This window comes from Salvelinus alpinus, chromosome 12, assembly GCF_045679555.1.
Source record: "Salvelinus alpinus chromosome 12, SLU_Salpinus.1, whole genome shotgun sequence".
NCBI classification, from domain to species: domain Eukaryota; kingdom Metazoa; phylum Chordata; class Actinopteri; order Salmoniformes; family Salmonidae; genus Salvelinus; species Salvelinus alpinus.
Window position 1 is genome coordinate 46,367,491 of NC_092097.1, and position 23,451 is coordinate 46,390,941.

The 23,451-nt window shown below is 42.6% G+C and overlaps 2 protein-coding genes and 1 non-coding gene across 6 annotated transcripts in view; 1 reads left to right on the top strand and 2 right to left on the bottom strand.

Moving 5' to 3' along the window:
• Positions 1 to 336: 336 nt before the first annotated feature.
• Positions 337 to 23,451, bottom strand: part of LOC139536241 (cytosolic 10-formyltetrahydrofolate dehydrogenase-like) — a 38,281-nt gene continuing 15,166 nt past the window's right edge. For all 4 annotated transcript variants that reach the window (XM_071336594.1, XM_071336596.1, XM_071336597.1 and 1 more), the window contains exons 8-23: positions 13,823 to 13,948; positions 13,562 to 13,653; positions 12,603 to 12,750; positions 12,213 to 12,332; positions 11,896 to 12,023; positions 11,345 to 11,495; positions 10,245 to 10,315; positions 10,043 to 10,148; positions 9,235 to 9,322; positions 8,896 to 8,989; positions 7,492 to 7,591; positions 7,258 to 7,356; positions 4,850 to 5,015; positions 4,507 to 4,612; positions 4,140 to 4,339; positions 337 to 3,495 (exon numbers count right to left, since the gene is read on the bottom strand). In XM_071336594.1, the coding sequence (XP_071192695.1) occupies positions 3,440 to 3,495; positions 4,140 to 4,339; positions 4,507 to 4,612; positions 4,850 to 5,015; positions 7,258 to 7,356; positions 7,492 to 7,591; positions 8,896 to 8,989; positions 9,235 to 9,322; positions 10,043 to 10,148; positions 10,245 to 10,315; positions 11,345 to 11,495; positions 11,896 to 12,023; positions 12,213 to 12,332; positions 12,603 to 12,750; positions 13,562 to 13,653; positions 13,823 to 13,948 (1,851 nt within the window). In that variant the 3' untranslated portion in view covers positions 337 to 3,439. The remainder of the gene's footprint in view (positions 3,496 to 4,139; positions 4,340 to 4,506; positions 4,613 to 4,849; positions 5,016 to 7,257; positions 7,357 to 7,491; positions 7,592 to 8,895; positions 8,990 to 9,234; positions 9,323 to 10,042; positions 10,149 to 10,244; positions 10,316 to 11,344; positions 11,496 to 11,895; positions 12,024 to 12,212; positions 12,333 to 12,602; positions 12,751 to 13,561; positions 13,654 to 13,822; positions 13,949 to 23,451) is intronic.
• Positions 3,723 to 3,775, bottom strand: LOC139536615 (U7 small nuclear RNA). Its single transcript, XR_011667341.1, has one exon. It is a non-coding gene; the product is annotated as a U7 small nuclear RNA (small nuclear RNA).
• On the top strand, positions 14,825 to 23,088 carry LOC139536243 (uncharacterized). The gene is made up of 2 exons (XM_071336600.1): positions 14,825 to 15,146; positions 21,687 to 23,088. Exons 1-2 carry the CDS (start codon positions 14,954 to 14,956, stop codon positions 22,547 to 22,549), a joined length of 1,056 nt encoding a protein of 351 aa, XP_071192701.1. The 5' UTR covers positions 14,825 to 14,953; the 3' UTR covers positions 22,550 to 23,088.

The window sequence follows — 23,451 nt, forward strand, 5'->3', positions numbered from 1 at the left end:
CAGCCCGACCTCAAGTTACGGCGCCACCACCTGTAGACAGATCCTCCTGGAGCTCTCTGTTGGACTTGTCTTTCTCCTCATCTATCTTATTATTAGTCCAAGACAGGGCAGGAGATCTCCATTGAAGATCATTGTTGGTGTGTGAAACTGTCTAACACGCAAGTATGCACAAACAAACACTCACACATTTGCTGCCAACCAGGATTCCTCCATGACCGGTGTCTCTTTTCAGCCTGCCCTCTCCCTTGGATACAGTCCCTTGGATACAGTCCACCAAAGTACATTTGAATTAGCAATTTAACAAATGGAATATGTAAGAGGCAAAGACCAGTCATATTACTGTATAAACCTTTGTGATTTTAATGAATCAGGAAAACTAGTAAAAAGGTGCTTGTTCAAGCTCTGATATGGAGATCATCATTCATAAAGTCCCATTGTCATCCAGTATTGTCCATGAACACAACACATCTATTGTGTAGACCAGGTATTCCCAAACTGGGGCGCAATGTCGTCGGGGGTACGCCAAATAAAAATGTGATCAACATGAATAAAAAATAAAATAAACATTTGACTTTATTTTCTCTCCACATTTTCAAACAGTCCATTTATATTTTCCAACAGGGCTATACATTTGGGTGAGCTTTTTTTAATCGTCTGAGTAGCTTCGTTTCACTGCCAAAAATAAAATAAAACCATCTAGTGTTCAGCGAAATAACAACACAATGTCAAATACAGGTAGCCTAGTGAAATAATTAACATCCAATCACATTAACCGTTACTCTCTCGTGGGAATTCCACTAACGGTCCGTATGTAGCCAAACATAGCTGCTGCTCATGTTGGTATCTGTACTGATGGTGCAAAAGCCATGACAGGGAGACATAGTGGAGTGGTAATACGCGTGTAAGCAGTTGCTCCCGATGCCACTTGGGTACAGTGCAGCATCCACCAAGAGGCTCTTGCTGCCAAGGAAATGCCTGACAACTTGAAAGACGTTTTGGACACTACAGTGAAAATGGTTAACTTTGTTAAAGCAAGGCCCCTGAACTCTCGTGTATTTTCTGCACTATGCAATCATATGGGCAGCGACCATGTAACGCTTTTACAACATACAGAAGTGCGCTGGTTATCAAAGGGCAAAGTATTGACACGTTTTTTTGAATTGAGAGACAAGCTTAAACTTTTCTTTACTGACCATAATTTTCACTTGTCTGACCACTTGCATGATAACGAGTTTCTCACATGACTGGCCTATCTGGGTGATTTTTTTTCTCGCCTGAATGATCTGAATCCTTGATTACAGGGACTTTCTTCAACTATATTCAATGTGCGGGACAAAATTTAGGCTATGATTAAGAAGTTGGAGCTCTTCTCTGTCTGCATTAACAAGGACAACACACAGGTCTTTCCATCATTGTATGATTTTTTGTGTGCAAATTAACTCAAGCTTACGGACAATGTCAAATGTGATATAGCGAAGCACCTGAGTGAGTTGGGTACGCAATTAAGCACGTACTTTTCCGAAACGGATGACACAACTGGATTCGTTATCCCTTTCATTCCCTGCCTCCAGTCCACTTACAGATATCTGAACAAGAGAGCCTCATCAAAATTGCAACAAGCGGTTCTGTGAAAATTGAATTTAATCAGAAGCCACTGCCAGATTTCTGGATTGGGCTGCGCACAGACTATCCTGCCTTGGCAAATCGCGCTGTTAAGACACTGATGCCCTTTGCAACCACGTACCTATGTGAGAGTGGATTCTCAGCCCTCACTAGCATGAACACTAAATACAGGCACAGACTGTGTGTGGAAAATTATTTAAGACAGACTCTCTCCAATACAACCTAACATTGCAGTGCATCCTTTCAAGCCACCCTTCTCATGAACCTGTGGTGAGTCATTCACCATTTTTTTGATGAACAAATAAAGTTTTATATGTAAAATGGTTAAATAAAGAGCAAAATGATTGATTATTATATTATTATTTGTGCCCTGGTCCTGTAAGAGCTCTTTGTCACTTCCCACGAGCCGGGTTGTGACAAAATACACCCTCATTCTTATGTTAAATGTATCGTATAGTGTGTGTGTGTGGCAGGCTTACAATGATGGCAAAAAACAACATTTGAGAGTGCGTTGACCCTGGTGCTAGAGGGGGTACACAGCTGGATGTTGAATGTTTGAAGAGGTACAAGACTATAAAAGGGAACCACTGGTGTTGACATTTTCAAACATTGTTGGTAGATTTACCAGTATTGACCAACTGCTACAACATACCGTGAATATTTCTTATTTCTGAGAGGGGGATATCATTTCACATGGTATTTCTCATCCATAAAAATATTACATTTCATAAGTAATTGTGCTAAACAGCACTAAGAAATATTAGAGGGTTAATCACATTTCAGAAAGACTGAATTACAAGTAGAATTGTTCATCAGGGCATGTGGAGGTATTACGTTTCCTTTCTGCCTCGTCTATCATTCACATTTAGTTCAGGAATTTGCTTAGTGACATATGGTCTGATTATAAAGAGAGAATACCCACTGGGCAAAAACTGTTTGGAATCAACATTGTTTCCAAGCCATTTAAAAATATATATATAATAATGTGTTAACGTTGAATCAACAGGAAAAAAAATATTGGATTGGCAAAAACGGAATGTTTTTTTTTACCAAACTTTTAACCTAAATCCAATGACATGGTGAATTTTTTGGGTTGAATTCGCGTTAGTTGACAACTCAACCAAATGTAAATCAAAACTAGATGTTGAACTGACGTCTGTGCCCAGTGGGTAGCTACCACACATCTCTCTATAATACAACTCTGTAAAAAATTAACAGACCACTGCAAAATTATCCGTTTCTCTGGTTTTACTATTTATAGGTATGTGTTTGGTTAAAATGAACCTTTTTGTTTTATTCTATAAACTACTGACAACATTTCTTCCAAATTCCAAAAATATTGTCATTTAGAGCCTTTATTTGCAGAAAATGACAACTGGTCAAAATAACAAAAAAGACAATCACAGCTTTCATGCGTCTTGGCATGCTCTGTCTCGCAACCACTGTGAAATTTGGTGGAGGATCAGTCTGATTGAAAATCAGGGTTATTCCACCAAATATTGATTTCTGAACTCTTCCTAAGTTAAAACATTAGTATAGTGTTGTTTAAAAATGAATATTAACTTATTTTCTTTGCATTATTCGAGGTCTGACAACACTGCATCTTTTTGTTATTTTGATAATTCAAATTTTCTGCAAATAAATGCTCTTCAATTACAATATTTTTATTTGGAATTTGGGAGAAATGTTGTCAGTAGTTTATAGAATAGAATAAAACAAAAAATTTAATTTTAGCCAAAAACATACCTATAAATACTAAAACCAGAGAAACTGATAATTTTGCAGTGGTCTGTTAATTTTTTACAGAGCTGTATATTTAGTACTCTACAGTGACAGCCTTGGTCTTCAGGTATTCGTTAAGAGCCTCTTGTCCTGTTGGAGAAAGCCAGTGATGTTGAGACAGGATATACATGCAATTGAATTGGCATTCCTAGAAAATGCATCTTTGGACTTTTCCCATTCTAGTAATTCTACTCCCACATGAAAAAATACTATAGTATACTATGGTATACATACATATGGTATTTACTGTAGTGTTTTGCCAATATTACTGGAGTATTTACAACAGTGTTTTAGTTTTATTATTTTTGATATAGAAGTAGGGCTTTCTCTGAGGAAACCTACTGGAGAAATACTAAAAGAGCTAATTTTCCATAACCTGTAGGTAGGTAGGACTGAACCTGCAGAGCTTCTGCCCTATTTCTATTACCTGTAGGGAACACAATATGGTCTATAGTTAGCATGTAGGTTTCTGACTTATGGGTGGCACAAATTGGGATATTGGGGAATCAGCAGGGTATATAGGGTATATACATTTACTATATACTACTGTATTTACTATAGTTAAAAAAGTGTAGTGTTTTTGCTGTGTTTACTATAGTATTCTACAGTTTACTAGAGAATTCTATAGTAAGTACTGTTGTATTCTATAGTAAACTGTAGTATTTTTTCCATGTGGGCTTCTATGATTAATCTAACCTGTGTGGAAACAATGTCCCAGAATCAGCAGGTCTTACCCAGGTCTTTGCCAAAGCCGGACTGCTTGAAGCCGCCGAAGGGAGCAGCCACGTCCGTCTTGTTGTAGGTGTTGACAAAGACGGTGCCGGCGTTGAGCTTCTCGCTGACATACAGCGCCTTGCTGATGTCACGTGTGAACACTCCTGATGCCAGGCCATACTCAGTGGCATTGGCCCTCCGCAGAACCTCGTCCACATCCCTTGAGAGAGAGAGAAAGGGATGAACAGAGAGGTCGAGAAAGGTCGGAGGAGAGCTAGTCGGAGGAGCAATGCACAAGATTTGAAACCCATGCCGACTCAGGTATGTAAGTGTTCTGGGGTCAGCTGAACCACACAGGACACCCATCTGACAATGACAAACACTGACCCGCTCTTGAACTTGGAGAGGATCATGACGGGGCCAAACGACTCCTCTATAGCAATGAACATGTGGTCCTGGACATCGGTGAAGATGGTGGGCTCAAAGAAGAATCCTGGAGAAAGGTACCACAGGGAAAGATATAGTAAACAACTTCTTTACTATTTTAGTCATTTTGTAGCTGATAGTCATCCCTTGAACTAAGAAATGGTAACACCACAAATGGACACAGTATGACATCCAATTCCATTTCTGAACGGACTGGAATTGGAGTGACATTTGCCCCTAACTCTGCCTCACAGCTAATATTAGTAAAATCTACAGCGCTATGAACTGAAAAAATAAGTCTAACCTGGGCGGGAGACCTGTTTTCCCCCATACACCAGAGTGGCGCCTTCCCTCACGCCTGTCTGGCAGTACTCCACCAGCTTGTCCATGTGGGCCTTGTGGTTCTGGGGTCCGTGGTCTGTGGAGCGGTCCAGAGGATCTCCGATCTTCATCTTCTTAACCTCCTCCACCTGAGATGAGGTAGTTAGAAGATGGCTAAGTTAGCATAGCACTGTGAGATTCAAATCTAATTGTATTGGTCACATACACATATTTAGCAGATGATATTGCGGGTGTAGTGAAATGTTTGTTTTCCTAGCTCTAGTGCAGTAGTATCTAACAATTCACACAAATCTAATGTAAAAGAAATAAGAAATATATAAATATTAGGACGAGCAATGTAGGAGTGGCATTGACTAAAATAAAGTAGAATAGAATTCAGTATATACATATGAAATGAGTAAAGCAGTAGTATGTAAACATTATTAAAGTGACTAGTGTTCCATTTTAAAGTGACCAGTGATTCCATGTCTATGTGTATATAGGGCAGCAGCCTCTAAGGTAAACTGTCGAATAACCGGGTGGTAGCCGGCTAATGATGGCTATTTAACAGTCTCATGGCCTTGAGGTGTTTTTCAGTCTCTCGGTCCCAGCTTTGATGCACCTGTACTGACCTCGCCTTCTGGATGGTAGCGAGGTGAACAGACCTTGGCTTGGGTGGTTGATGTCCTTGATGATCTTTTTGGCCTTCCTGTGACATCGGGTGCTGTAAGTGTCCTGGAGGGCAGGCAGTGTACCCCAGGTGATGCGTTGGGCAGACCGCACCACTCTCTGGAGAGCCCAGCAGTTGCGGGCTGTAAAAGTTTGTGAGGGTGTTAGGGGCCAAGCCAAATTTCTTCAGCCTCTTGAGGTTGAAGATACGCTGTTGCACCTTCTTCACCACACTGTCTGTGTGGGTGGACCATTTCAGATCGTCAGTGTACGCCGAGGAACTTGACGCTTTTCACCTTCTCTCCTGTGGCCCCGTCGATGTGGATAGGGGCATGCTCTCTCTGCTGCTTCCCGGAGTCCACGATCAGCTCCTTCATTTTGTTGACGTTGAGGGAGAGGCTATTTCAGTCTCATGGCCTTGAGGTGTTTTTCAGTCTCTCGGTCCCAGCTTTGATGCACCTGTACTGACCTCGCCTTCTGGATGGTAGCGAGGTGAACAGACCTTGGCTTGGGTGGTTGATGTCCTTGATGATCTTTTTGGCCTTCCTGTGACATCGGGTGCTGTAAGTGTCCTGGAGGGCAGGCAGTGTACCCCAGGTGATGCGTTGGGCAGACCGCACCACTCTCTGGAGAGCCCAGCAGTTGCGGGCTGTAAAAGTTTGTGAGGGTGTTAGGGGCCAAGCCAAATTTCTTCAGCCTCTTGAGGTTGAAGATACGCTGTTGCACCTTCTTCACCACACTGTCTGTGTGGGTGGACCATTTCAGATCGTCAGTGTACGCCGAGGAACTTGACGCTTTTCACCTTCTCTCCTGTGGCCCCGTCGATGTGGATAGGGGCATGCTCTCTCTGCTGCTTCCCGGAGTCCACGATCAGCTCCTTCATTTTGTTGACGTTGAGGGAGAGGCTATTTTCCAGGCACCACTCCGCCAGGGCCCTCACCTCCTCCCTGTAGGCTGTCTTGTCATTGGTAATCAGGCCTACAACTGTTGTGTTGTCTGTAAACTTGATGATTGAGTTGACTGCGTGGCCACGCACGCCTCCATGGGTGAACAGGGAGTACAGGAGGTGGCTGAGCACGCACCCTTGTGGGGCCCCTGTGTTGAGTATCAGCATAATGGAGGTGTTGTTTCCTACCTTTTTCCCAAGACCACCACCTGGGGGCGGCCCGTCAAGAAGTCCAGGACCCAGTTGCACAGGGTGGGGCTCAGACCCAGGGCCCCGAGCTAAATGATGAGCTTGGAGGTTGAATGGTGTTGAAGGCTGAGCTATAGTCAATGAACAGCATTCTTACATAAGTATTCCTCTTGTCCAGATGGGATAGGGCAGTGTGCAGTGCGATGGCGATTGCATCGTCTCTGGACCTATTGGGGCGGTATGCAAATTGAAGTGGGTCTAGGGTGTCAGGTAAGATAGAGGTGAGGTGATATGAGCCTTAACTAGCCTCTCAAAGCACTTCATGATGACAGAAGTGATAAGGAAGAGGATGGCTAAGTTAGCACAGCTCTGTGAGATAAGTTAACGGATGGCTGAGTTAGAATAGCCCTGTGTGATAAGGTAGCGAGTGGTGGCTAAGTTAGCATAGCACTGTGAGATAAGGTAGCGAGCGGGTGGCTAAGTTAGCATAGCGCTGTGAGATAAGGTAGCGAGCGGGTGACTAAGTTAGCATAGCGCTGTGAGATAAGGTAGCGAGCGGGTGACTAAGTTAGCATTGAGACACGTACCACTCTCTTGACATACTGGTCATGGATGTTCTCTTCCACAAAGAGTCTGCCTGCTGCAATGCAGTTCTCTCCCTTGTTGAAGAATACAGCGCTCATTCCCTAAAATACACAAATAAATACAGTGAAATTGATGCCTTACAATATTCTGAAATATTCATATTTTATATTCTTTGATATACATATTTTTATATTAATGTTATGTAGTGACCAGCATTGAATTGAAGGCCCACTGACCATGCGAACGGCCTTGTCCATGTCACAGTCACTAAAGATGATGAGTGGAGATTTACCCCCCAGTTCTAGGGACACCTTCTTCACATTACTGACTGCACAGCTGAGATAGAGGAACGCACAAAAACAGTTGTTAATACACAAACACACACATACTGCACTACAGTAGTCACCAACCAGTGGATCGCGATAAACTGGTCGATCTCCAAGCCATTCCTAGTTGATCACAAAACATTTCTGTTAAGGCCTTAGGCATTCCTATTTTTTTTATTTGTTTCGCGCTGTTGGCGGTAGCTGCACTTTATTCAGCAGCCCTAACGCCGGGAAGGCGAAGTGTTCCCATTTTGGGAGTTTTTGATTATGCTAATTCGATTTCAGCGGGGGCATGGACATCGTCCTATTACACCGTACCCAAACCGGCCGCGCGCGTGCGCCATCGTGCACAATTTGATTTTGCCCCCCCACACCAAACGCGATCACGACACGCAGGTTAAAATATCAAAACAAACTCTGAACCAATTAGATTAAATTTGGGGACAGGTCAAAAAGCATTAAACATTTATGGCAATTTAGCTAGCTAGCTTGCAGTTACTAGCTAATTTGTCCTATTTACACAAGGTCCTCTACTCCGACAATAAATCCACACATAAAACTGTCAACCGAATCATTTCTTGTCATCTCTCCTCCTTCCAGGCTTTTTCTTCTTTGGACTTTATATTGCGATTGGCAACTAACTTTCATAAGGTGTATTACCACCACCGACCTCCGTTCGTCTTTCAGTCACACACGTGGGTATAACCAATGAGGAGATGGCACGTGGGTATCAGCTTGTATAAACCAATGAGGAGATGGGAGAGGCAGGACTCAGCGTCACAAATAGAACTGACTTCTATTTTAACGCTTGGCAATGCAGACGCTCGTTGGTGCGCGCGAGCAGTGTGGGTGCAATAATGTAGTCAGCATGTTAGCGGTGTGCTCAGAATGTTAGCAGTGTAGTTAGCATGTTAGCGGTGTAGTCAGCATGTTAGCGGGGTAATCAGCATGTTAGCGGGGTAGTCGGCATGTTAGCGGTGTGGTCGGCATGTTAGCGGTGTAGTCAGCATGTTAGCGGGGTAGTCAGCATGTTAGCGGTGTAGTCAGCATGTTAGCGGGGTAGTCAGCATGTTAGCGGGGTAGTCAGCATGTTAGGGGGTTTTAAGTCATGTAAAAAAAAATAATAATCTGAGCGGTAGATCTTGGCTTGAATTTTGACTCAGAAAGTGATTTTGACTCAGAAAAGGTTGGTGACCACTGCTGTACTACATACACATAAACAGTATGCTATTATCGGCCAAAGTCATGGCCACCACCCAGAACCTAAAGTCATGACCTCTCTGGACTGAGGTTGCCACAACAGTGACCACTCACCTCTTCATGATGTGTTTCCCTATCTCAGTGGAGCCAGTAAAGCCAAGCTTCCGGACGTCCGGGTGGTCGGACAGACGCTGGCCCACCAGAGCACCTGACAGACAGCAGAAGAGAAACCAGCACACCGTCAGCATCACAACAAAACCTTGTATCACCTATAAGTCAACTTTTCAGTCATCTGGGAAAAAATGGTGCACCTTCCCAGGTTCTCTATTGCAGGGGGTGAGAGGACAACTGAGATGCAGGCAAAAACCAGGTGTGTAAAGAAAAGATAGGCGCAACTCTTTTGATATGAACATCTGTATAAAACAACGATCAAAAACAGAAAAGCATGTTTACCTGATCCAGGGAGGATGTTGATCACTCCCTTGGGGAATCCTGCCCTCGCAGCCAATTCAGCAAACTTCACTGCTGTCAGTGGAGTCACCTAGGGACCATAGGAATATACACACAACCAAAATGATTGAACATGCTAGCTTTTGGCAATTCATATACCTTGACAAATGCAGGTATCTCAGGCATACTGTATCAAATGGATTGAAATCAGTTGTACCCCTGTAAAAAGACTGCTTCTGTAACTTTATTGAAGGACACGCTAACAATAGTCAGGAGTTGGCTAAACCCCATAGGCCAATCAATCAAATGTATTATATAAAGTCCATTTTACATTAGCAGTTGTCAAAAAGTGCTTTACAGCAACCCAGCCTAAAACCCCAAAGAGCAAGCAATGCAGAGGGAAATGCACGGTGACTAGGAAAAACTCCCTAGAAGGCTGGAATCTATGAAGAATCCTAGAGAGGAACCAGGCTCTGAGGGGTGGCCAGTCTTCTGGCTGTACAGGGTACAGATTTAATAGTAAATGTTGCCATATCGCTTTTCAAAAAGTTCAAATGGATCACGCAAACTAAATGCTCCATTGGAGAAGGGGTTGAAACCCGTGGAGGCTGCTGAGGGGAGGACGGCTCATAATAATAGCTGGAACGGAGCAAATGGAATGGCATCAAACATTTTCTGTACAGTATACAATTTAGTGTCTGGACACCAGTGCACTGCCCCCTAGTGCACAGTACAGTACAGAACATTTTACAATATCCCTTTGTTCCCCTCTTTAGTGAAAACATATGAACGGGATTGTGATGCTCCTTACTTGGGCAGGTTTGAGGACCACAGTGTTACCAGCAGCCAGACAGGCAGCTGTTTTCCAGGCCAACATCATGAGAGGGTAGTTCCAGGGAATTACGATAGCACACACTCTGAGAGTTAAAATGACAAATATGCTTATTCTCAAAATCTTGTTTTGACCCAAAAATTGATTGGCTATGTATTTGCATGTGGCTGGTGTATCTCACCCGATTGGTTCTTTCTTGGTGAAGGTAAGGTTGCGATTGGGTCGGGCCTGGTTGATGGGGATGGTGCAGCCCTGTAGAAGGAGACCGTCACTGATCATGAACATAAACTTAAACATCAAATCAAATCTAAGTTTCTTGGTCGCATAGAAAGTTAAGTGGATGTTATAGCGGGTGCAGCGAAATGCTTGAGTTGCCAGTTCCTCAACAATGCAGTAGAATGTCAAAAGAATAATTAAAAAATCTAGAAATATCAGAACAAATTCATATTACAATCCAAATAACACTACAACAATAACCCAGAAGAATAATTAGAAGCTTATAAAGTGAGTGTTATATTGCCTTATAAACATATACACTGAGTGTACAAAACATTAGGAACACCTGCTCTTTCCTTGACTTAGACGGACCAGGTGAATCCAGGTGAAAGCTATGATCCCTTATTGATATCACTTGTTAAATCAGTGTAGATGAAGGGAAGGAGACAGGTTAAAGAAGGATTTTTGGTGTCAACATGGGCCATCATCCTTGTAGAACAACTGGCCCCTTACCTGTGGTATTCAGAGTAGGTAACAAGTCTTTAATTAAAGGCCCAATGCAGTCAGAAACGTGATTTTCCAGTGTTTTATATATATTTCCACACTATGAGGTTGTTAGGATAATATTGTGAAAATTAGGATAATGCTGTTTTAATGTACAAGCTGTTTCAAAAGACTGCCTGAAATTTCAGCCTGTTTTGGTGGGATGGAGTTTTGGCCTTCGATGGTAACATCGCCATGTGGTAAATTAGTTAATAGACCAATAAGAAAGAGTTTCAAACCGGTCTTCCAATAACAGCTCATTTCCAGTTTTCCCTCCCCACTCAGACCAGTCCCAGACAGTCCTAGCTAAATTCTTGCTTGAGAAATTGCCCTTTATTAAGAACCTATTTTTGTTTCTTTTTGACCATTTAATAATTCAAGTACTTAATTGTTACCCAGAAACGATGTGATATTGAGATAAAAACAGCTGCATTGGATCTTTAAAGCATCTGCTTCTTTGTTGCACAAAATGAAAAACAGTGGGCAATATGGACAATGTTGTGATATCCCCCACTCTCTCACCTGGATCTTGTCACACCAGCCAGCGAAGTAGCGGAAGGTCTGGATGGACATGCCCACATGGGTCTTCAAGGCCAGTGTGTATACGGCCCCAGAATCCATGGACTCTATAGTGGCTAACTCCTCTCGGTGCTCCTCCATCAGGTCAGCCAGCCTGTAGGGGGCAGTGAAGGGTTAAATAGTTTCATTTAAACATCTGCTACAGCAACGCGTTAGTAATTTAACACTGAAAAATGCACCTTAACGGAAAATATTACACAAATCAAAAAGTGAAGTGTGACCTCACGTACGTCTTCAAAAAACATCTATATATTATCCTGTGTATCTTATAGACCCAGCGATACATGGTTGACTGCCTTGTATAGTTGCCTGCATTTGAATGTTTCAAAGACCACCTGTATTATTATATGTGCCTGGGTCTTAGTCTTGTGTTGCATCAGAAATGGAGCCCTATTTGATATGGAACCTATGGGCCCTATTCCCTATGGACCCAGGTTAAATGTACTGCGCTATAATAGGATGCTATTTTACATGCTGGTTTCTAATAGACTGACTTATATAGGAGTCTGCCTCTGTCTCTGGGGTTTATCTTTCCCCACTCTCCGTCCTCGAACGCCTCCTTGGCGGCCGCTACAGCTCGGTCCACGTCACTGGATTGAGCTAAAGACACATCACAGATAGCCTAAAGAGAGAGCGAGAGAGATGGGAAACACACACACACACACAAACACACATACTGTAAGAGTGATATAGTCACTTAATTTGTCATCGTCTGAGACAAACCAAATTGGTGCGAGCAGATCAAGTTATTAAGAACTTTAGGAAAACCATGGATCAGACATTAATGGACAGGTGAAAGCTAGCTCCCTACTGTTCCATCTGTGGGGTTGATGGTCTTGTAGGTCTTCCCTCCCTCTGCGTCCACAAACTCCCCGTTGATGAAGAGCTGGTGGGGCATCCGGATGGTCATGTTGTTGATGTTCTTCTCCACCTGGTTACAGGACATTTACATTACGCTTCCTTATCCAAAGGCCTTTCAAGGCTTGTTGTGTTCTTCCTTAGTGATCATGTTACTAACGCAGGAGACTGAAATAAGAACTGGAACGCCCTCCAAAGTTTCACTCCTGTTCCTAACGGCCTACATTAGATTAGAGTATTGAGGATAATGCTGATTCTGGTGGTAAGAATGATGATGATGGTTATGATAATGATGAAGATAGAGGATCATAGTAATAATGACGATGATGATGGTGACTCTTACGTAGTCAACGACCAGCTCCTCCTCGTCGTCCTCCCCTCGGAGCTTCCTCACACACATCTGGATGAAGTCCTGGAAGGTGGTGTTCATGTACACATCCTCATTCTGCAGCTGACACCCACTGGCCCTCAGCTTCACCTCCTCCACCAGCCTGACAACATAACATAGGATTAACTTTGTTGTACCAGAAGTAAAATATCATACTTTTTCATTGTCTAATTTTATGTATGCTTTGGAGTTATTTACTTACTGCAGAGAGAGGGGGAGATGGGGGGGAGTGGGGGATGGGGCTATGGAAAGGTGGGGGGTGAGAGGGTGTGGAGAGCGAGAGGGAGGGAGGGAAGCAAAGGAGGTGGTAGGGGTGAGATAGTGATGAAGGAGGTTGTAGGGGTGAGGTAGGGATGACGTAGGTTGTATGGGTGAGGCAGGGATGAAGGAGGTGGTAGGGGTGAGGCAGGGATGAAGGAGGTGGTAGGAGTGAGGCAGGGATGAAGGAGGTGGTAGGGGTGAGGCAGGGATGAAGGAGGTGGTACGGGTGAGGTAGGATGTGGTAGGGGTGAGGTAGGGATGTAGGAGATGGTAGGGGTGAGGTAGGGATGAAGGAGGTTGTAAGGGTGAGGTAGTGATGAAGGAGGTGGTATGGGTGAGGTAGGGATGAAGGAGGTGGTAGGGGTGAGGTAGGGATGAAGGAGGTTGTAGAGGTGAGGTAGGGATGAATGAGGTGGTAGGGGTGAGGTAGGGATGAAGAAGGTGGTTGGGGTGAAGGAGATGGTAGAGGTGAGGTATGGATGAAGGGAGTGGTGAATGGGGAAGAGGTGGCGTTCAACTCCAGCTGCTGTAATGCGTTTCCCTTTTCATAGTAATCATTGATAGAAAAAACATTTCCCACTTGGTGTACTGTCTAAAACCCATTGACTTGCAACCTTCGACCTTTTAGATGTCCATGCTGGTGTGTTGTTTACCTGACCACGTCCATAGAAGCAGCCCCAGACTTGAAGAAGTCAGTGGAGTCCTCGATGGCATCCACGTTAGTCAGGATGCTCTTCCACACACCCTGTCAATGGGACAGGACAACACTGTAAACACTGGTCTGGAGTCAGTTTATCAAGGGTTAAGGTGAGAGATAAACATTTACATTTACAACCTTGTTCAAATTAGCTGAAAAATCAGTGTAAGACAGACAGATTCAATAGTAAAGTGTTAGTACTTTTTTATTTTCTTACCCTCATTTGCTCAGCGAAGGCCTTCTCCTCCTCAGTGAGCTCCACAGAAGCGCAGCTCCCCGAGCTGAAGTACCTTGCCGCTGCGATCATCTTCCCATCCTCAAACTGCAGGTTCTTCACTAGCAACTGGACAGACAGACATCATGCTGTTCAACATGTCTGCATGCACTGGTTTAGTTTGTTTCAAACAGTTCAAAGTCATGCCATTATAATACACTGAATCAGGATTCAACTATCTATTCAGCTGGCTTCACATTAGGGAAAGGGGGATACCTAGTCATGCAGTACTAGGACAGTGACCAGAGAGGTTCTTACTGTCTTTGGAGCTACCAAAATGTTAACCAATAGCCAGGGTGCAGCACAAGTTCCTGTCTGGGTGGTGGGTTTGGAAGAAATAGCGATTTGAGAGTCAAAAATTAAAGATAAGGAGACGTATACTTGGATTACGGAGAAAGAATGGAGAGAGAGGGGCAGAGGTCGAAGAGAGAGAGGAAGGAAGAGGGTGAAGTTGAATTGGTAAAAAAAAAAAAAAAAAAGGGAAGATGGTTTAGTTGAAGAAGAATGGTAGAAAAGTGTAAGCAGTGAGCTGTAAGCCGGATCAAAGACAGGAGGAGAAATGGAAGTCGAAGAAACCTTGTCGATGTTTGTACCATGTTTTGTGCTGCTACCATGTTGTGCTGCCGCCATGTTGTGTTGCTACCATGTAGTTGTCTTGTTGTGTTGCTACCATCCTGTGTTTCCATGTGTTGCTACCATGCTATGTTGTTGTCTTAGGTCTCTCTTTATGTAGTGTTGTGGTGTCTCTCTTGTCGTGATGTGTGTTTTGTCCTATTTTATTTGATCTTTTATTTTTAATCCCAGCCCCTATCCCCGCAGAAAGCCTTTTGGTAGGCGGGCATTGTTAACTGACTTGCCTAGTTAAATAAAAAATAAAAATACTTCGTTTCCACTCCGGACAACAGGTGGCGATATAGTGCGGTATTGGGTTGCCGTGCATGCACTGTAAAATAGTAGAGTTAGCAGTGTTTACTTCCGGGCTCTCGGACTGGCACATTTCACAAGGATAAAAGAAAAAAAGCTTTCAATTTATTTACCTTGCAAATAAAATACAAGCAACAGTGTATTTACATTATGTCAAAAATGCAATTGCTCAATATGTTTCTGCGCGAGCGATTGACAGCGGCTGCTGTAGAGATATTTGGAGTAGTTGAAAAGACGATAGTGGAGTATCAAGAAGAAATCACCCGTTCGAAGGAAGAGAACGAACGTTTACAGAAAATGTTGGATATGGTCATTAAACCTCAAGTCAAGTTACATAGAGCAGGTTTGTAACGGCGTCTATTTCAATGTACTGTTTTGACTGGCTTGTAGTCTACTCTCTGTCACTGCCCTCGCGATGCTTGCTATGATTAAAAATATCGCCCCCAGGGTCAGGGATCATCAACTGAATTCAGCCGCGGGCCGATTGTTGGTCAGGGGGCCGGAACTTAATTACAAATAATTTGTAGATTGCAACTTGACAGCAAGAAGCCCAAACAGATAATACTTGACTAAAACATAATCATTTCAAACTTTGCTTTTGTACATTTGTGTACGATCACATATACACTACATGACTATAAGTATGTGGACACCTGCTCGTCGAACATCTCATTCCAAAATCATGAGCATTAATATGGAGTTAGTCCCCCCTTTGCTGCTATAACAGCCTCCACTCTTCTGGGAAGGTTTTCCACTAGATGTTGGAACATTGCTGCAGGGGCTTTCATTCAGCCACAAGAGCATTAGTGAGGTTGGGCACTGATTTTGGGTGATTACGCCTGGCTCGCAGTCGGCATTCCAATTCAACCCAAAGGTGTAAGATGGGGTTGAGGTCAGGGCTCTGTGCAGGCCAGTCAAGTTCATCCATACCAATCTCGACAAACCATTTCTGTATGGACCTCGCTTTGTGCACGGAGGCATTGTCATGCTGAAACAGGACCTCGCTTTGTGCACCGGGGCATTGTCATGCTGAAACAGGAAAGGGCCTTCCCCAAACTGTTGCCATAAAGTTGGAAGCACAGAATCGTTTTGATTCTAGAATGTCATTGTAGGCTATAGTGTTAACATTTCCCTTCACTGGAACTAAGGGGCCTAACCCAAACCATTATTCCTCCTCCACCAAACTTTACAGTTGGCACTATGCATTCGGGGAGGTAGCGTTCTCCTGGCATCCGCCAAGCCCAGATTCGTCCATTGGACTGACAGATGGTGGAGCGCGATTCATCACTCCAGAGAACGCATTTCCACTGCTCCAGAGTCTATTGGCGGCAAGCTTTTCACCACCCCAGCCAACGCTTGGCATTGTGCATGGTGATCTTAGGCTTGTGTGCGGCTGCTCGGCCATGGAAACCGATTTCATGACGCTCCCGACGAATAGTTATTTTGCTGACGTTGCTTCCAAAAGGCAGTTTGGAACTCGGTAGTGAGTGTTACAACAGAGGAAAGACTACTTTTATGCGCTTCAGCACTCGGCGGTCCCGTTTTGTGAGCTTGTGTGGCCTACCACATTGTGGCTGAGCCGTTGTTGCTCCTAGACGTTTCCACTTCCAATAATAGCACTTAAAGTTGACACGGGCAGAAATGTGACTAACTGACTTGTTAGAAAGGTGGCATCCTATGACGGTGCCACGTTGAAAGTCACTGAGCTCTTCAGTAAGGCCATACTACTGCCAATGTTTGTCTACGGAGATTGCATAGCTGTGTGCTTGATTTTATACACCTGTGGCTGAAATAGCCGAATCCACTCATTTGAAGGAGTGTCCTCATACTAGTGTTTGTATTACGCAGGGTAATACTTTGGAACATATTTAAGGTCATGTCCAACAATTTAAAAAATGTAAAGTTTTTGCACTGAAAACTTGGGGGGCGGGGGAAATAAAATCACCTACGGGCCAAATTCGTCCCACGGGAGGGCAGTTGGGGAACCCTAGCCTAGTCAAACATTATTATTGTTCCAGCTGGCTGGAACAGTGCCTTCAGAATGTATTCACACCCCTTGACTTTTTCCACATTTGGTTGTTTTACAGCCTGAATTTAAAATTGATTAAATGTACATTTTGTGTTACTGGCTTACACACAATACCCCATAATGTCAAAGTGGAATTATGTTTTTAGACATTTTTACAAATAAAACATTTAAAAGCTGAAATGTCTTGAATCAACAAGTATTCAACCCTTTTGTTATCGGGAAACTATACTTAAGTTAAGGGGCACAAATGTGCTTTACAAGTCACATAAGTTGCATGGACTCACACATAAGTACTTAACAGGATGTTTGACTGACTACCTCATCTCTGTACCCTACACGTATAATTATCTGTAAGGTCCCTCAGTTGAGTAGTGGATTTCAAACACAGATTAAACTACAAAGACCAGGGAGGTTTTCCAATGCCTCGCAAAGAAGGGCATCTATTGGTAGATGAGTAAAAAATAAAAAAAGCAGACATTGAATATCCCTTTGAGCATGGTGAAGTTATTCATTACACTTTGGATGGTGTACAAACACCTAGGTCACTACAAAGATACAGGTTTCCTTCCTAACTCAGTTGTCGGAGAGGAAGGAATCCGCTCAGGGATTTCACCATGAGGACAATGGTGACTTTATAATACACTGAACAAAAAATATAAAACGCAACATGTAAAGTGTTGGTCCCGTGTTTCATGAGCTGAAATAAAAGATCCCAGAAACTTTCTATATGCACAAAGTGTATTTCTCTCAAATTTTGTGCACAAATTTGTTTACATCTGGTTGAGATGCTTTTCCAACAGTCTTGAAGGAGTTCCCACATATGCTGAGGTCTTGTTGGCTGCTTTTCCTTCACTCTGCGGTCCAACTCATCCCAGACCATCTCAATTGGTTTAAGGTCGGGTGATCTGTTGCAGCACTCCATCACTCTCCTTCTTGGTCAAATAGCCCTTACACAGCCTGGAGGTGTGTTTTGCGTCATTGTCCTGTTGAAAAATAAATGATAGTCCCACTAAGCGCAAACTAGATGCAGAATGCTGTGGTAGCCATGCTGGTTAAGTGTGCCTTGAATTCTAAATAAATCTGTGTCACCAGCAAAGCACCATCACACCACCTCCATGCTTCATGTTGGGAACCACACATGCGGAGATCATCCGTTTACCTACTCTGCGTCTCACATAGACACGATGGTTGGAACAAAACATTCTCAAATTTGGACTCATCAGACCAAAATGACAGATTTCCACCGGTCTAGTGTCCATTGCTTGTGTTTCTTGGCCCAAGCAATTCTCTTCTTCTTATTGGTGTCCTTTAGTAGTGGTTTCTTTGCAGCAATTCGACCATGAAGGCCTGATTCACTCAGTCGTCTCTTAACAGTTGAGATGTGTCTGTTACTTGAACTCTGAAGCATTTATTGGGCTGCAATCTGAGTTGCAGTTAACTCTAATGAACTTATCAACTGCAGCAGAGGTAACTCTGGCTCTTCCTTTCCTGTGGCGGTCCTCATTAGAGCCAGTTTCATCATAGCGCTTGAGGGTTTTTGCGACTGCATTTGAAGAAACTTTCGAAGTTCTAGAAATGTTCCGGATTGACTGACCTTCGTGTCTTAAAGTAATGATGGCTTGTCATTTTTCTTTGCTTATTTGAACTGTTCCTGACATAATATGGACTTGGTTTTTTACCAAATAGGGCTATCATCTGTATATCCTCCTACCTTGTCACAACACAACTGATAGGTTCAAACGCATTAAGGAAAGCAGTTCCACAAATTAACTTAACACGGTACACCTGTTAATTGAAATACATTCCAGATGACTACCTCATGAAGGTGGTTGAGAGAATTCCAAGAGAGTGCAAAGCTGTCAAAGGCTGGCTACTTTCTAGAATCTCAAATATAAAATATTTTGATTTAACACTTTTTTTTGGTTACTACATGATTCCATATGTGTTATTTCTTAGTTTTGATGTCCTCACTATTATTCTACAATGTAGAAAATAGTAAAAAATAAAGAAAAACCCTGTAATGAGTAGGTGTGTCCAAACTTTTGACTGGTACTGTATGTTGTCTTCCAAGTAAGGAATTGAGGAAGTATCGCCAAGTAAAGATTGGTCAAAAATATCCTGTGCTACGCTTAACATTACCTACTTCACAACACCGATCAGCAACCTGGACCAGTGATAATGGCTGTATTTGTAATAGCTAGCTTGCTGCAAGCCTATAATGTCTGTCACCTTACTTGTCAGTTGTCCCCTGTTACCGGTCAATCAACTTGCTAGAACCCAATATCGTTGGAAGATTTGGTTTTCGTAATTAAGCATGCATTGTTACATAAGGTCCAATGTAGCCATTTTTATCCCAATATCAAATAATTTCTGGGTAACAGTTAAGTACCTTTCTGTGATTGTTTTCAAATAAATGGTCTTAAAGAAACAAACAAAAAAGCTTCTTAGGAAAGAGCAATTTCTCAAACAAGAATTTAGCTAGGACTGACTAGGAGTGGTCTGAGTGGGGAGGGTAAAACTGAAAACTAGCTGTTATTGGCAGAGAGGTTTGGAACTCTTTCTTATTGGTCTATTAACTAATTTACGGCATGGTGACATTTACGGCAGTCTTTTCAAATGGCTCTTACATTAAAAAAAGGCATTCATCATTTTCATAATTTCACAGTATTATTCCAACGTCATAGTGTGGAAATATACACTTACCTCCCTCAGAACAGCCTCAATTCGTCAGGTCTTGGACCTGGTGTCAAAAGTGTTCCACAGGGATGCTGGCCTATGTTGACTCCAATGCTTCCTACAGTTGTGTCAAGTTGGCTGGATGTCCTTTGGGTGGTGGACCATTGCCGATACATACGGGAAGCTGTTGACCGTGAAACCCAGCATCATTGCAGTTCTGGACACAAACCTATTGTGTATGTGTCCCATTCAGGGGGTGAATGGGCAAGACAAAATATTGAAGGGCGTTTGAACGGGGTATGGTAGTCGGTGCCAGGCGCACCGGTTTGTGTCAGGAACTGCAATGCTGCTGAGATTTTCACGCTCAACTAGGGCTGGGCGGTATACAGTATTTTACTATATACCGGTATTTATGGGTTTTTACTTTACCTTCTATAACGGTATTTCAATGTTTGGTTTGTTAAATGTGATACGCTGTGTGTAATGTCCATTTTTATAGTTTACTCTGGTACTTGAGTCATCCCTCTCCGGTCTCTCTCTCGCCATGCCGCTTTCCGCACAGACCTGTCACTCAAGGAGCGCATTTGTTGTTGCTTGACCATGAGACACTTTCATTCAGTCTGCATGGTCAATGCAGCACATACAACAATGTTGATGACAACGATGTTGTTTCCACTTTGATCTTAATATAAATCCACAAGCGTTCTATGATTACAATATTAGTTTGTGTTTCTTACATCTGCAAACAGCTAGTTTTTATTTTCTTAGCAAGTTAAGCTAATTCGTGTTAGCTGGCTAGCTAAGTACTGAGTCAGTGCAAACGTAGCTAGCTAATACAGCCTGATACCAGTACTGGTGGAGGCTTAAAATCAGCATGTTGTTTGTGCAACAGTATCTTCAAAGAGGAATAGACGAAGCATGAACAGAGTTGGGTATGGCTGCCTTTTCCTGTTACGCTCCTTGCCTATGGAATAGCCTGCAGACTAAACTTGAGACTCTTGTCTCCCTTGCCCATTTTAAATATTTATTGGATGATTTTTGTATTGATTGTAACTGTTTCGGGTAATGCAAGTTCTTGTGCTGTTAGGGGAATAACCTATGTGTAAATGTAATCTGTTGCTGTATTTGTTGCTGTGTTATTTGTGATCGTTTTGTTGGTCTTGTGTAGTTTCTTAATCATTGTACCTAAACTGTGTGTAAACATGTATACGCAGGGCCCAGCTGTAAAAGAGACCTTGGTCTCAGTCTGTGTTCCTTGTTGAAATAAAGGTATAATAATATGTTGGCTATATGAATAAAGATTTAATGTAACCAAAGATTATAGGGTCCCCTAGGAAACACTGTACATCACTTTGGTTCCTACCCTGTCACAATAACTCATCCATGGCATTTATGTCAAACAAGACTGTATTGAAAGTGCCCACTATTATTTATATTCTAACTATAGAATTAGAATAAACATTCTATTTCCATGATTCCAAAAGTTCACCCAAGTGTTTATCTAAATTGCAATTGCAACATTTGGTTAAAAAAAACACCTAGTACTTTTGCCCATATCGTGGTAGTGTGGAAATGATCTCAAATGAGTGCAGGAAATGCAGAAATGGATGGAAATGCAGGAAATTATTTTAGGTTGAAGTTGAATTGAACAGTATAAAACAATCCGAATGGAGAAAGACCCATTTAAATAATTTAGAATATATGTGTTGCCACCCTAGGGTCACGCACTACTCATAAAGCAAATGTAGAACTTTTTTTATTAATCAAAAACATAAAATACTGTCAAATCTGAAAAATACCATGATATGATATTTTGGCCATATCGCCCAGCCCTACGCTCAACAGTTTCCCGTGTGTATCAAGGATGGGCCACCACCCAAAATACATCCAGCCAACTTAGCAAACTGTGGCAAGCATTGAAGTCAACTTGGGCCAGCATCCCTGTGGAATGCTTTCGACACCTTGTAGAGTCCATTCCCCAACGAATTGAGGCTGTTCTATTGGCAAAAGGGGGAGTGCAACACAATATTATTAGGAAGGTGTTCCTAAATGTTTTGTACACTCAGTGTATATAAAATAAAGGAAAATCACATTTTTTGAACGCACTTGGTCTTTAAACATTGAAAATATTAATGTCTATCTATTGAATAACATTTATTTGCCTGTCCTTCCCTCCAGACCCTAGGCAGCTCCATGTCTCTGAAGAAGAGGTTCCCCTTGAGCAGGAGTGGAGGAGGGAAAGTTCAGAGCTCACACAAAGTACAGAGGAACAGGACCTCAAAACCAATCTGGGAGAAGAGCAAATGCAAGGGCCTGAGACTCATGGTCATAACATAGAGTTCGGGTTCACTCCTCCTTGTGTGAAAGGTGATTTTGTCCAGGACCCTTGGCCCTCACACCTTTTCCAAACCCAAATTGTGGAGGACAATGAGATGAATAATCTATCAAGCACCCTAGTGGAACACATTAAAACAGAACCTGATGGAGGAGAGGACTATGGAGTACTAACGAGTGACCCACAGCTCATGTTTGCAGTAAACGCACACTGTTCTGCAGCTCCGAGTGAAAACATGCATGGAACAGAGATTGGAGGCGCTCTGCAACGGAAAACAAAGACAGGAAGACCATTCAGACATATAGGAACGCTGTCTGAACTTAAGAAGAGACGTGCTTTGTATGAGCGATTTCGTTGCCATGTCTGTGGAAAAGGGTTCCCAGCAAGGAATGGTCTGGGAGACCACATGACAACTCATACAGGGGAGAGACCACACAGCTGTCACCTCTGTGGGAAAGGTTTCAAAGTGAAGAGTCATCTGAAAGAGCATATCAGGGTTCACACAGGAGAGAAACCCTTTGTCTGCCCAGTCTGTGGGAAAGCGTTCAGGCAGGATGCACATATGAAAGGACATTTGAGGGGGACTCACAAGGAGAAACCATACAGATGCCATGATTGTGGTGAAAGCTTCAGTCAGATGGGAGAGATGCAAGTGCATAGGACAGTGTGCTGTGGCCCAATTGTCCTGGGCCCAAATTTGATGTAACTTTCACTCCCTTGATGCCTTCGGTGACCAGGACGTTTTAGACTTGCAGCCATGATAAGGACCATTTAAATGTGTTATATAACAAACTAAGGAAGAATGATCTGTCCACAGTTATAAAAGTTTGAGAGCGCATCTCCTATATTTGTCAAAATTCATAAATGGGAGGGCGTTTCCAGAAAGCATGTAGCCTATGTGGTTGTCTGTATGTGGTGGTTGGCAAGTTTCAGTGTCCCATGAGAAATAGTTGTCAATTTAAGTAGTTCTCTGGTACCTCATATTGTTTAAATATACCCAAAAAATATTTGTGGAGCACTTTGAGTCCCTGATTGAGAGGTATGTGACCCATTTTGTGGGCTGTGTCTAATATCAATAATATTCTGTATATCTTGGATATAATTTCCCCCCTCCTGTTAGCTTTCTATGTGTTTTTGTGAATGGAAGACATTCTCAATTTTGGAGAATCTCTCATAAGATGGGTAAAAGTAATGTACAACAATCCTTTATGTAAAATAATAAATAAATGGTTACTTCTCTGAGAACTTTGAATTGTCAAGAGGCGTAAAACAAGGTTGCCCTCTGTCACCATAACTATTTATTATGGCCATTGAACTGTTAGCTTTAAAATATAACATTAATGGGCAAAATTAAGGAATTAGAGACAAGAGTATCAATAGGCCAGTGATTGAAGTTATCTTGAGTCCTCAATCTTCAACCTTGAAGGGCCTCGTTGAGGACCTGGATAACTTCTCCAATTTCTCTGGACTAAAAAGTGTTACATTATGGATTGGGTCTCTAAAAGAAACTATAAATTGCCATGTGGTCTCCCAATTAAATGGGCAGTTGTTGAAGTTGCTTTCCTTGGTGTGCATATCCTGGAAAAGTTAAGCAACTAATTTTGATGA

Coding starts and splice junctions, on each gene's coding strand:
- LOC139536243 (XM_071336600.1), top strand. CDS start 14,954: ATGTCAAAAATGCAATTGCTCAATATGTTTCTGCGCGAGCGATTGACA. Junction 15,147..21,686: donor AGTCAAGTTACATAGAGCAG/GTTTGTAACGGC, acceptor CCTTCCCTCCAG/ACCCTAGGCAGCTCCATGTC.